A 14,512-nucleotide genomic window follows, 5' to 3' on the forward strand; every position below is an offset into this window, starting at 1 on the left:
ACCTTTATTATGGACACTTTAACAATGTTCTGTAAACTATGTCAGTACGTTTATGGTCAAGATTGCAAAGTGAATGTTTAATCTTGTTCTTGTTGCAGATATTGCTGTTAGGTCTCAGAAGTAATATGCGCTAATGATGGTCTCACAATTGTACAACTATGAACAAGAAGGGCAGAGAGTTTAGAATTGCTGTTGTTGTCGCCCAGATTAGAATGTAAAGGTAAAGTGACATGACGCTGCAGAATCTGTATGTCCACTTATCGCGATGAGTGCTGTTGAGTGATTCATTCATGTTCGTCTTTCTTTCAAAATCAACCTCTCGACACGCGCAATGACGGCTGGACCTGAGGCATCTTCTGGCCTGCCGCTTCTGCTGTCGTCACAACACACACTCTCCAATTTCAGACAATCCACCTTTGTTTGTAAATGTTGCAAGGATGCATGAAGTCATCATCAACATTGCGTCATTCCTCAATACATTGTTACTCGTCTTTACACCATCGGAGGGAAAAAGCACGAATAATAGGTGACTGTGCTTCTAATGTGCAGTTGTGCAAGGGCGCTGGCATCTAATCACATGATAAATTGAACCGTCTAGTGATACAATATCGAAGAAAGTATTACACATGCGTTCCACAGATGTTCCCTATTAACGACGCGATTTTGACCAAAATTGCTCTCACATTAGTTATGGAATTATCAGCGTTTTTTTACATATTTAAATACGCCTGTGTTAGTTTTTATATCATCTCATTTATCTATTAAGTTAAGTATAATTGCCATGACCTCTTGCAAGGGTTTTGACGATTGCAGTTATAGAGTGATTACAGTAAATGTTTACAATTCAGGTGTGGGTCACTTTGACATGTTTGTTACGAGCTAACCGGTACACGACATCCCTTCTTTAGAACCGCGAGTCCAGAGGTGGCTCATGTTCTTTATGGCGATAGCATTCCTCGGCACTGTCACACGAAATAGAGTGGCTAAATAACACAATACACGGATGTGGTACCATACACTCAATTCAGGTATAAATCATACTTCAGCGGCTCTGGCCAGACTACATGAGTCATCTCATGTTTACAACTGATGTGCCTTCAATAGAATATTCAATAAAATAATAATATCATTCCATTTACACAGCGTTTTTCGTCAAGGATCTCAAAGCGCTGTACAGGACACATATATTATAAATATATTTTTAAAAAGCCATTTACTAAATTAACTCAACGTTACATAAGCGGAAGCATATCTAAAACTTTAATGATTTTTTTTTATATAGCTTAAACATTTACTGGGATAAATGCGAATAATAAAATGAGGGCAGCAGGAACGGCAGGTTAGCCCCCGTGCACTGCAGGACACACAGAGGACGCACAGCCCCCGTGTGTCCTGCTGGCATGGATCATTGCCCCGCGCTCGTAGACGTTAACCCGTCCGTGTAGTGCGCTGCACTGCAGAAGGAGGCAAGGCACTGCACCCAAAACTGTGCTGCGTGGACGGGGCAGGCAAGAACATTGTTGTCACCCTCTGTCTGGAAGTGACGGATATGCAGAGGAAATATAAATTGTTTTTAAGCAAGGACATCCCCTGCAGCTACGAAATGACAAAACGGATACCGTTTTTACTCTGACCACGCGTGCTCGTTTTGGTCACAAAACAGAGCGAAGGGATTTTGAAGCCGCGTCTGTTACTTTGCAGCTTTATTTTTCCACAAGCAAAACACCAAATGGCGGTCGTATGTGATGTTACTACGCGCCATTAATACATCTGCATCACGAAATACAGACAGCACAAAATTACGACCATTGATTGAAATTAGACACCACGTGTGGCTTTGTGGTTATATGGATAGGTATGCTGTCATTTGTAACAGTAGGAATGCACTCGATGTTGAACTTCTTTCGCACCGCACGTAGCCAATCGCGCTCATCAGAGGTGCGTGGGAAGGGCAACACTGAACACAAAAAGCGGTTCGAAAGAAATTAGGTTTCAATCTACATGATGATTCAAAAGTGCATAGCTTCAGTGTGTGCCCAATATCGGCAGGAGAAGCGTTCCAAACGGCCGTAGAAGCGCATCTGAAAGCGCCACGCGATGCGGTGACCGCCGCCTTTGTTCGATGCAGCTGCTGCTGCTGCGAGAATGATCGGAGTCGTCGCGATGGTGGTTCATGCTCCTTGACATCATTGCCGCCCCTCGTACATTTGGGTCTAATTAAACATCTGCGGTGTACAGTGCAGTCTCCAAATCGTCTCCACTCCATCTCTCTCCGTGCTACGAAGAAGATTGACCATTCTCAGGAACGTCACCTTTCATACACTTTGGTTCCTGTTCATGTTGCATTTCAACAAAAAAAAAATCAGTGATGAGCGTGTCGCACTACAAACCTAGTGACCCAAGTTCAATTCCTAGTCACGTCTGACGTTACTGGCGAGTGATATGTGAATCGGTCCCGGTCTCTCCCATCACCAACTTGCACTGTGCAGCACTGTAAAGCATTGTGGAACAACCCCCATCACCGATCTGGCACGGGGGTCATCTTTATAAAGCAGTGTATTTACAAGCGACTGTAAATTATTATTGTATCATGACACTAGGCAGTGCAATAAATAAGTTGTTACCGCAATTAATTCACTATTTGAGCAGTGCCTGGACACCAATGCCACTGCAACCCTTTCATATTTCTGCATAGTGACAAACATCTTGCTGTTTCTTCAAAACTCAAAAGCAATCGTACAAAAGCTGCTACCGTGGCAATGTTACGCGAGTTGTTCCGACAAATTCCAAAGTAGCTCGATGGTTTGCGCTTACCAACATTTTTTTTTCAAAGGGCCCCGAGGTGAGAAACGCGCAAACATCTCTAGCCGGCCCGCACGCAGGTCATTACGGGCAACAAGACGGGCAAACAGCAGGTGGGCCAGGGCACCACGCTGCCCACCGGGGGAGAAGACCATGCAAGGAGATCGGGGATATCACAAGAAACATGACACGGCCCCGCTGCTATAAGAGGAGTCCCGTTTAAGACCGCCACGGGAAAGTCGCGTGGTTACGAGCCAAAAGGTGAAAAGATAAAAAAACGACAAACTCACGCCGAAGGACGCTAACAGCGGCACGGGGCCACTCACCAAAAGGGGCGAAGCGAACTGAGTTGTTGTTGTTGTTGTTGCGCCTGGCCCACGCGTGTGGGCAGCTGGTGGTGGGGGAAGCATCGTCGGTGTTGGCTCCGTGGCTGGGGTTGGTCATGTTGGGTCCGTCAGTATCCAGGGAGCTAAAATGATGCTTTTCAATGACATGTAAACTCAATAAATGTATTTTCTGTTTTAAATAACAACTTGATTTCGCCCTTTTCGCAGCTGTTTTGCAATTGTGCTGTTGGTGTCATTGGATGAAAAATGCCTTTGGAAATCTCGCACAGAAGTCTGCAGAAGCAGACATCACAGAACAACTTTTGAGATTCCTTCCAGGTGACCTTTTGTGTCCTAACAGTGGGTGGCATACTTTACTACACACCCTGCTAGAACGACATGCCTAATAGACGGCAGTACAACTGACATCGTTTCATTCTCGTCGTTTAATTTTAGCCAAATTAAGTGAAACAACAAATGTAACATTTAGTTGTTGTGCAGTCTCGTGGCTTGACTGGATTTAGCCCTTCAACTAACTACACGTGAAAGCCCAGTTTGATCAAGGGTGGCTAAAACCCAAATTCTAAACTTGAATCACAGCGGTGATCCCTCAGTTACCTGTCGACATTGAACTGTCTCAGTTACGTTTTTCAAAAAGCCACAAATAATACTGACTTCTTTTTGTTATTGACTAATGTTCATGATCGACAGGTGTTACATCATAGGAATTATTGAAAATATACAAAACGAACAACTACTTAATCCCGTTAAACAAAACGTAAATTCAGTTATTTGGGAACATCAATAGATCTGTAAAACTATCCCAAATCACCCTTTCATGCACTATGGAGGGGACTTGAGTGTACAACGTGTCACGCTGGACGGACTGATACCACAACCAGCTGATCCGTGAGGTTGAGGACCAGCCAGAGTTGACGGGACATCACGACCAGGGCGTCCAGCGTGAACTAATATTGCACGTCTTTGCAATTGGCAATGAAATTTACTTTCTGTCACATTCCGCTATAATTTTGCACTTACTCATCACCTTCGGAAAAAAATGCGTTTCTCCCGTCCATTTATCTCACCCTTAAAATAACAGCCCCCCCCCCCGCCCCCCCCGTGGGGGTAGATGTCGTCCTTGCTTTGTTTGTGTGCCCATTTTCACTCCAACCTCCAGCGGGCTGCTGACCTTGCGTCGGATATTAGCGGCGTGAAATGCCACACCTCAATAATGTAATAATATCGTGTTGCCACAGTGGCACTTGATACTTTACGGAGGTCATCGCCGGGAGAGTAATGGTGTATTGATTCGTCAATTCATACCGATTCTTAAGCTCGCGATGCGCGTATCAGATCGATCGTGAAAGAATTCACGCTCTTTCATTTGCATGTCGTGTGCGGTTAAGTCGATTGGCAGGCCGTGTGTGGTTGGCCTCATGCGTGGGTACTCCCATCTCTTCCAAGGTAGCTTGGCTCACGTGGAAGAGTAGACCACGTACTCCACTAGAGCTCCCTCTAGTGGAGCAACTTCTGCCAGCAGTGGCATGAGCAAGCAACCTTAGGGCTGCACCTTTACCTGTGTAGTGTGCAATGGGTCAACGTGGCCACTCTCCACCACACTTGTCATAGTGTGAATAGAAAGTATCAATTCTCAAATCGAATAGTGGCGCTGATTCTCAAGGATCCATTGAATCACAAGAGGAAGGCAGGGGGGGCAGGGACAAGCAGTGACACCCCGAGACAGCACTTCGCCACAAGGATGAGTCAGGAGGACGACTTAAATTTGGACGATGTAAGCATGCCCCTTTGTACATACAACTATAAACCTCTTTTGTACATTAAAGTATAATAACACAAATATTTTACCAGGTAAAGCCCGCTGAGCAATGAAGCTCTTTCTCAGAAGCAACTTGGCCACACATAACAGCTCATCGAAGTGGCTTATCATTCTGGAAATTGATAAGCAGCCAAATATCCAAAACGCACGTTGATTCTAAATGTGGAGGGAAACCCCGGAGGACCCGGAGAAAAATCCACAGTCCAAATATACAGGCGTCGGGGTCGAACCCACGACCTCCTGTTAAACCAGGCAAGGAAGTTAACATCTTGCCACCATGGCTCCTAAGCAACATCAACGTCACTGAGACACGAGGGTCCTTTGTTTGATCAGGTCAATCGGAACGAAAATTACAAACAATCTGGAAGGATGTAAGAGAAAACATCTTCTTGCGAAGCACAGTACTGTGCGTGTGGACATCTGAACATCTGTGGAGAAGATCCTCATCGCTCATCGGATTTCTCCAGGATAAATAAAAAGATTCTGGTACCGCACCACGTCGGAGATGGACTTTATGTACATGTACGACCATTTTGTCAAACCACTGCTGGATGAAGGGCTTTATGTGGGTCCCGGGAAATTGACAAACAAAAATGAGGATGCCCGCTAATGAGCCGGAACCAAGCAGTGCGGAAGGAGCTAGCATCTTGCAGGAGGCATTCGGTTGGTCGATGTGCAGGTGACAAGGAACAGACTCGGTACTCAGCGAATAAGTAAACAAAATAATTTAGCAAAAAATATTCCTCCTTCATACATTATTTATGTCGCTCCACATGTTGAGAAAAATTCATTCATGAGCTGCGCGACATCCTGGCAGTGCATCATTTCAGCAGCAGAGCATTGCTCCAACACCAACGCAACACAAACACAAGCTACTGGACCGGTGTTGACACTCAGCGTCTCACCAACAGGCGTGCTTGAACCAATGATGGTGATCTGCCAGGTGTGTGTTTAGGCAATGAAGGACCTGTGTTAGATATGGGTCCGATTTCGACGCTGCTGGTGCAGGAGAGACACACATAGAGGGAATGGAACAGGACAGTTCTATTCTTGCAAATGGTGACACATATATATTCAGGAACTGCCAATGTTGAGGTCTGCTCGCCACGTCGAGAGAATTGGTGCAGTTTTTCTTTTCCTCTGTTGAAGGGACGCAGACGACAGTGGTTTACTATACGGCCCATAGTTTGGGTGGCATGGTCACGATCGTAACGGATGCGGTGATCACGAAAACTCCGGTCATCCTCACAGCGGCTTTTGGCTAACCATCGAACATCACGCGCCGTCTGGAACGCTCTTCCTTCAGATATTAGGAAGCTATTGAGAGCTATGCACTTTTAAATCTAAATTGAAAATTTCTTTAGAACTCCTTTTGTGATTATTTTGTTGTCTTTCCCCCGCACCTCCGATTATAATAATTACGGTTGCCTGCGTACGGTGCGAAAGAAGTCCAACAATGGGCACAGAAAAGAGGCGATGGCGCGGTGGGTACCTCGTCGTCCTTGTGCAGTAGCAGGTGCTGGGTCGTGTGCTTCTCCCAGAACCCCGTTCGCGACTCGACGCGCTTCAGGTAGTGGAAGAAGGCGAGATGATGTCCCAGCCGACGCTGGCTCCCCCTCCGCTGGACCGCCTTTGTTTTGCGCTGCGTCCGAGGCTTCCCCCCGCCGCCGCCGCCGGCGTCCCGAGCGCAGCCCTGCGCCTCCTGCCGCTGGTCCTGTTGTTGGTTGGGGGGCGAGTCGGCCGTGAGGACATCGGGCGGCCGGTCCGGCGAGCCGCGGCCGGCCACCACCCCGGCGGAGGAGCAGCCGAGGGGCAGCAAGGTCCGCGTGGTGTCCTCATCCACCTCGCAGACACAGCTGCTGCCCTGGTGTTGCGTCCTGCGGGTAAACATTCGCGATGGCTTTGTCGGTGTTTACAGAACCGTCCCGGTGTATTATCATCATCATCATCAGTAGCAGAAGTCGTGGTCAATCAGCTGCTTGATCTGGATGAAGGCCTCCCCCAAGACACTGCCATCTCTCGCTATTCAGCAATGCACGAATCCGTCTAACACCGGCGCACAAATGTAATACATTGCTCCATCTCCTTGTGGTGGACGACCCAACGGACATGTTCTGTTTGCCGCCACTCCGGTCATTATTCTGGATCATCGCTTCTCGTGATGTGGCCTGCCCAAACACGCTAAATGTTATATAATCCATGTTTTCATCTTTCTGTCTCTCCGTGTAATTGCAAGCAGCTCTTTTAACACTTTTCCAACGAAGGCTGTAAGCGTTACGCATCACCTCGACCCTCTGTCTGTGACGTGGCTGACAATAACTCTCATAAAGATGATCCAATGTGAACAAACGTTTAGTGTAACGCTGCGTTACGATGACGGACTCACCCTAGATAAATCCTGGCCTTGCCCGCACTATCCCTGCCAGAGCTGATATTCCAGCCCCCGAGCTCATCACGACGTACGGACGCACTCCTGCTACTGTGGCTGATTAAATACAGTACAATTACATATTTTAAAAGGTTAATGCGTTTCACGATAGATACAGATGTAATATTATCCTTCCATATTTATGGACTGTAAATGACATAGCAGTTAATGAGATTGAGTTAATATGTAAAAAAGTGTAGAACATATCTGTAATATTTCCATGTTGTATTGCCAAATGTGACACTTGAGTAATTTTTGGATGCAACACTATATCTAATTTTACACAGATATACACGGTCTGTATAATAAGAGGGCTGTAAATTATGTTTTATAAATAGGGTAGGGCGGAATGGTTGATACACTGAGCCATGAACCCAGCGACATTAATTATATTCCCGACCGCGGCTGACATCAGTGACAAAGTGACATCTGAAATGGTCCTGTGCCAAAACTTCAACAATGTGCACCGATCAGCCATGGTGAAATATGGGGGGAGGCGGTTTACCGGCAGTGGACTGGCAAGGGGTTGTGTTTAGTTGAACAAATATAAAATAAATAAGCAGGGGCGAGATGGGAATTTGACCATTGCAGGATCATGAGGGACGGTGATTATGTAGGAAGGTCTCCATCCAGCAGTGAACAGATAACAGCCGATGATTCTGATTATTAATAAACCACAATATTGTCAACAACCACCACCTGTGATAGCGAGTTACTACATTTTTTTCCCCATAGATTTACATCGGTCAGGTGGTGAGCATCAGTTGTTGTGACTGACTGCATTCCCTCTTAACGAGACATTCATTTTCTATAATGGTGCAAGAGAAGGCATTGCACAACATATAAGCGCTCCGTGCAATGGGCGGTCCTTCATGTAACACATCTTAATGAGAACACCAGATTTCCTGGTGGAGTTATACGCATGCCGACGCTGTTTATACCCAACGTCATGCTCATGTAATCAACTTAAACTACGCTTCATTATGGCTGAGGCTGTATTTACTGTTTAATCATGTAGGATTTGTTTTACATTGTTTATAAATGCTGTTTATTGTTTATCTTGTTTGCAGTAAGGTCTGCTGTAGGTTTCGTGTAAATAATTTGCCGTTTTTTGATGTCGCTAATTTGCACATTTCCATCCTGCGACGATGCCCGGCGACTGCCAGCACGGCCGACAAGTCTTTGGCTGGGGTCTTCCTCGTGACACAGCTGCCTGGCTCGATTGCCTTACCAGCTGAAATCAAGCCGCTGAGTCTGAACTCCAGGACAACGTCGCACATCAGACTCGCCGGGGGCCGAGGTATGGACGGATATGTGAGCAGGTCAGGAATGTGACCATTCCTTGGAGCATGGCAGTTTCACCACGCACAAAAATGCGTCACCAGTGGAAAACGAAGTGCCAACTCCTCCATCCCACTCGACAAACAGGACAATGTACGCGAGGTTAAGAGCGCACAGCTGCATTTGATAGAAAATGAGAATTACGCCGAGCAAAAATATTGCGCTGGGTGTGGGCAGTTGATGGGTCAGGACGGATGTGACGGTCGGATTTACTGTACTCTCATGAGATATGTTTTTTTTATTAAACAAAACGTGTTTATGTTGTTCAATCGGTTGACCACTTGCTTCAGGACAATTGTTGGAGGGACATAACCGAAACGCATAGCAGAACGTGTGCAACTCGGGGCAGTGATTCAAGGTCGTTGGGAACGAAAGCGATGACAACAAAGAGGTGAGAGAAACAGCTGGATGGCAAGACGAATCACTTTGATGATCAAACTAATTTGATCATCAAAAGCAACATTAATGATCCTTAAGAAGAAAGTTTCCATCTGTGTATATTACCTGCCTTGCCATGTTAATTGTAATATGGAGGAACGTGGAACAAACGGTGAAAATAATGCATCACATTGAGAGACCGTAAAATAACCACGTGGATCAAATAGCACAGTAGAAAATTAGACTCAACACACTCTTCAACAACATAGCACGTAACGAGGAAGGCCCATTGCCCGAAACGTCGCCGATTATATACATCTTCTTTTAAGGCAGTGTCGTTGACGAATGTGTGAAGCGTTTGTGTCACTGTGCTTGTACCATTGTCAACGCAGCATCATCAAATGATTTGTTTTTAAATAAGTAACTGACCTTGGGCAGGACACACTGTATTGATGTATCAGTGATGACAGCCAGTGGACAATACGGGTGACAGAAGAGCAACTAAAAGAGTGAACACTGCCGACATTATGGACACTACACTGAAATGTCACAAATTAAATCAGTTCCTCCACAGGAGTGATATGGATTGTGGCATACCTCAACCATGAATAATAGTACCGACTTGGGGAGGCCTTCATCAAGCAGTGGACAAGCAATGTCTATGGATGATGGGTGATGAAACGCGTTAGGCCAACGATCACACTCGTTTTTGTAAAATGGCTTTGTCAAAGGGGCATAATCTCCCGAGAGGTGATGGAATGTGCCTTGAGTGCTTGGCACTTTGCTGTCCACACGACCTCTGCACCCCGATTCTAATCCAGATTAATCTCTCTTAATTTGCATGCCAGGGACACTGGCTCGTCGTCATCACCACGCTCTTCACATACCGTCCACAATTACGCCATTCTCCACCAATATTACCCAGTGAAGTCAGCTGCTCATTAAATGCACACTTGCGAAGATAGTATTTGCTTTCCTCCCACAAAAGTTACAGTAATTTGTAGGTCATGTAATATTTAGTGTGCTCACAATATTTAATCATTCAGTGATGTAAAATATTAAGTTTAATTTGACACTCACACATGCTCTTGTAAGAATATTTTTTTCAGAGTTAAAACTCCCGGCACAACAAAAAAATAGATAAATAGGCACTATCTCATTCAGATATCTCCACATAAATAAAGTATTTCTTACACAACACATTGCCCCAATGGCCTTCTGGGAGTGCATAATCAGTAGCATGATTCAGCACAAGAAAACCGGTTTTGACACGCAATATCTCATCAGCAATCTAATCAATGCTGGTTAAATTGCCAGATGTTAAGTGAAATATTGGTCCTAATCGACGCAAAATTATCAAAGACAAAATTATCAGTTTGCTTGTGCTGAATCAACACTGCTGAAATTATGGATTCCCAGTAGGCCACTGAGCCATTTATCTTTTTAACGTGGAGACACAATTATGTGACGTGTCTGCTTACCGATTGCTTATTTAATTCTCTACAGTACTGTATAGGATAAGCACAATATACTTGACACATCATCATCATTTACCACAGCCAATAATGATGAATGTTACTTCAGTAAGTTTTATGTTGTTTTCTAATTTATTTCACTATTTTATTAATGTTTTTAACGGAGGAGCTCTGTGTGTTCCACGGTTTTTATTGCAGTTTTTCAAGTCAAGATGAAATGGCGACACTTGCATGCAGTAACACAACACAAATCAGGACTCAGGCAAGGAGATACGCTCTCACGAAGGCCATTCACGACAACACTAGTCCATCATTATAATCATCATCAGTCACGATGAATCATCCACTGCTGGATGAATTTCCCTGCCCAAGCTGTTGCCACATCACGGTCCTGTGACACAACAATCCATTTAGTTACATTGTGCCAACTGTCCATATATACACACACACATAATACAGGATGTTCATGGCCCAGTAGATATTTTATTTCGTGCAACATATTTCACTTTAATTTATAAGAAGCACCTCGCCTCGATGTCCCCTGCGTGTTTACCCTTAGCAATAATAATAAGAAGAATAAGAAAAGAAGGTTCTACACTGAAGCGCTGCTGTAATGTGCGCGCGTTCTCCGATGTCACTCGCGCTGGTGCTCCGGGATGCCCTACAGCCGCTGTTTACACAACGCGTGCGAGGAGATGCACTTCTCGTTTGGCAGTGGCCCTGCTCCCTTTCCTCCACCTTCTCCTCCGCCGTTTGATGTCGAACGAGGGCCGTGCCGCACAACAATTAACTGCGGTCTTTGATGCAGCACTTACACCGGGGGGGGAGGCTGCGGGCGGGCAGGGGGGCACAGAGGCACTCACGTGATGGCCCAACTGTTTGATGTCGACGCATACTTTCCATTTCGTACGCCATACCTGCCAGCTATCGCTCCATACAAAGCTGGCAGTGAATGTGTGTCCCGTGAATGCAGGGCACACAGCGGGGCAGGCCCACAACGCGGCGACACAGCACGCGCGGCATTAGCTCGCACAGCAGCGGGCGGCTCAGGGTCACGGGCAAGTGTGAAAACATTAATCTGGTGGAGGGAAAAGTTCCACTGCATCGCCACGGGATGTTCAATTTGCGGGACTCATCCAAATGGGGTTGCGCGAGCAGTGGCATGGCTGTCGAGTGTGCAGGCGGTGCAACTGCGCCACGGACAAAGGGCCGCAGTGGAGGTCCACGCGTGGGATGATGGGGAGAAGGGGGTTTCAGTGTCACGCCATGTCACAGGGCCCCGTGCTCATCACACTTCGCCACTGGTTATAATAAACTAATGGCAAGCCAGTTGAGATTAAAAGGCAATAAATTATTCTTGAAGGGATATGCTGCCAAATTCTCGTGTTTTCAATGGAAATTGATTTGACGTGCCAGGTTTGGAGGAAGGGGCATGTGCTCACGGGTATCTTGTCACGCTAGCACCCTCCCCACACACTCCCAAGACCCCCCTCCCCGACTCCCCATCCCAATGACACCCCCCTATCCTGTGCATGCTTTTAAAATGGGGAACATGTCACACACCGGACCATTGTAAATGGTGGAATAGATGAACACGCTGGAGGCCAATAAACTGAATGAGCTGAATTCGCTGATTTTTGGGGTCAAGGGCAAAACGTGGTTCTGTAATTTCAAACCGATTTGGATTGACTCCACGTTATACGCTTTCAAATGACACGTTAATTTAACATTGCTGGAGTTTTCCACACATCATCATCCGTCCACTGTCAGATCGGCAACGATGGAGCCAAACAACTTCCCGCCATGGTGCTGTCGTTCTTTAGCCAGTGTCACTGCGTCGCACAATCTCAGTCTTTGTCTTCTAGATGTCCTATGGCTCATTCTATGCACCCAGATTTTTCTTCCCGTTACTTCTTTGTCCGTCCACTTGTGTGTGCATCTCCAAGTAGCACGGGATCCTGTCCGGGTTTATTCTCGTACCGTGTTGGAACCACATGAACAACCATAAATATATACATGCGAACACACATACACATAGTCAGCGTATCTAGCAGATTGGTAGCGTACATTGCAAAAACATTAATACGGCTACTGAAAGTGTGCCCATCATTCCTGAATCCAACACTGTGAAAGTGATCATCCACAGCGGCTGCATTTCATCTAACAGTACTGAATATATATAGAAGAGTAGTGTGAGCTCATAATAATATAATTGACTGGTATTTAAATAAATTATAAATATACATACATGTAATGTTTACATCGATGCCCTGTTGACACACAACTGTAATGCGACGTCTACATTTAAAAAGCACTTATAACTAATGTTAACAATGAAAACATTTCAAATGACGCTGTTTTTGTGACATAATACGCTGCTCACATCATAAAACATTACCTCGGTGTGTTGCGAGCTATGACAAAGCGGAGTTTACTTACCATGCATTTTCCAAGGGTCCCATACTCATATCAGATCCAGCTGTTGTATGGCAGTCTGGGACAACACTGTACAGAAACTCAATGACGCGCTTTTAAAGAACGTGCTGTCACGGCCCCTATGCCAGGCCGAATTAAACCCTACACCCGGTACAGACCTGCTGATGTGAACGATGCAACCACCTATCACAACATTGTTCTCAATGAGTCGGGCACCATCGTGGGAGTAATAATGTCTTGCAGTGGTCGCCTTTTTCATTATGAGGACGTCGCTAACAAGCGGTCCAAAAATAACACAATTGATGGGTGGCCGCCTGGCATGCCATGGGTGGAGCTATCACGGAACAAACAAAGCCATGCTCCCACCAGCCAGGAATGCCCGATTTTGTTTTTCAATTGCTCGGCACATCATTGTGTTACGAGCACCACGGGAATACAAAACGCATCTGAGGTGTAAATCAAAACCATAATGTTAGGACCTACTCTCTCTTTGGAAATCACACGCTGGTACCAGACCAAAACGAGCGTGTGATCAATGAGCTAACCAGTCGTGTCCTCATTAAGCAGACCGGATGAAGCATGTTATTCTTGGCCTTCGAACCAATTATAGTTGAACAGTGTCTCATTAGCCCCACTTGCTACCTTTCGAGTACAAAGGCCGCATGGACACACTCCAGATTGGCACATCGTAACCGAGCCTTTCCGAATTACTTTGCCATGTTAATATCGCGCAGCTGTATGGAATACTTTTAATTTAGTGTGCAACTTTAATTCACGGCAATATATGTGCGCATGACCCAAGATGACCTCAGCGTTTGTAAACCGCTATTCGAGTGTGGTTCTATTAAAAGATCAAGTGCGGATATAACACCACGCTCTGGCGTCACGCTTATCTCCACCACTTCTGCTGGAATTCACACATGGCTGGGCACTCGCTCAGACCGATCGAGCCTTTTCAGGATATCTTAGCAATAGTTCATTTCTGCGTTTGACCAGAAGCTGTGGCCGGTAAACAATGCATGCGCATACCACGCAATGGTGTCATGCTTAGGTCATAGTAAGGTTAGGGGCGTGTGGATGGCTGGATACACGAGTCCTGTTCAGGCATAGTCTATTTCACATTTGGGTGGCGATTGACCCCTGCTGGAAAAGTTTGTGTTGCAACACACTCCACTTTGTTGTCCTTTAAAATGCAAGTTTACGGTGCGAAAGAAGTTCAACACAGGTACATGGTGTTGCATTTACAGGCACCCCATTAATTTCTAACGACCCTTTTACTCTTCCTAAAAGGCGATCGTATACCATGAAAAAAATGCCTCCACGTCTTAGTGTTAAAATATTTAGTAAGTGTATCGAGATTTGTAGGAGTCGCATACAGGGTTTTGAAATAAAATATTTTCTCGAGAATATATACCCCTATTATTTAGTGAGGGTATCTATGACAAATGGATCAATGCGGTTGATGAGAATAATTATTTATACTGGA

At 45.6% G+C, this 14,512-nt stretch overlaps 1 protein-coding gene across 1 annotated transcript in view; it reads right to left on the reverse strand.

The window, feature by feature from the left end:
- MYLK3 (myosin light chain kinase 3) overlaps positions 1-6,859 on the reverse strand; it is a 56,731-nt gene extending 49,872 nt beyond the window's left edge. Inside the window, exon 1 of the mRNA XM_078868889.1 lies at positions 6,461-6,859. Coding sequence (XP_078725015.1) covers positions 6,461-6,859 — 399 coding nt within the window. The remainder of the gene's footprint in view (positions 1-6,460) is intronic.
- Between the last annotated feature and the right edge of the window lie 7,653 nt (positions 6,860-14,512).

Source organism: Lampetra fluviatilis, chromosome 26 (genome assembly GCF_964198595.1).
Source record: "Lampetra fluviatilis chromosome 26, kcLamFluv1.1, whole genome shotgun sequence".
Taxonomy (NCBI): domain Eukaryota; kingdom Metazoa; phylum Chordata; class Hyperoartia; order Petromyzontiformes; family Petromyzontidae; genus Lampetra; species Lampetra fluviatilis.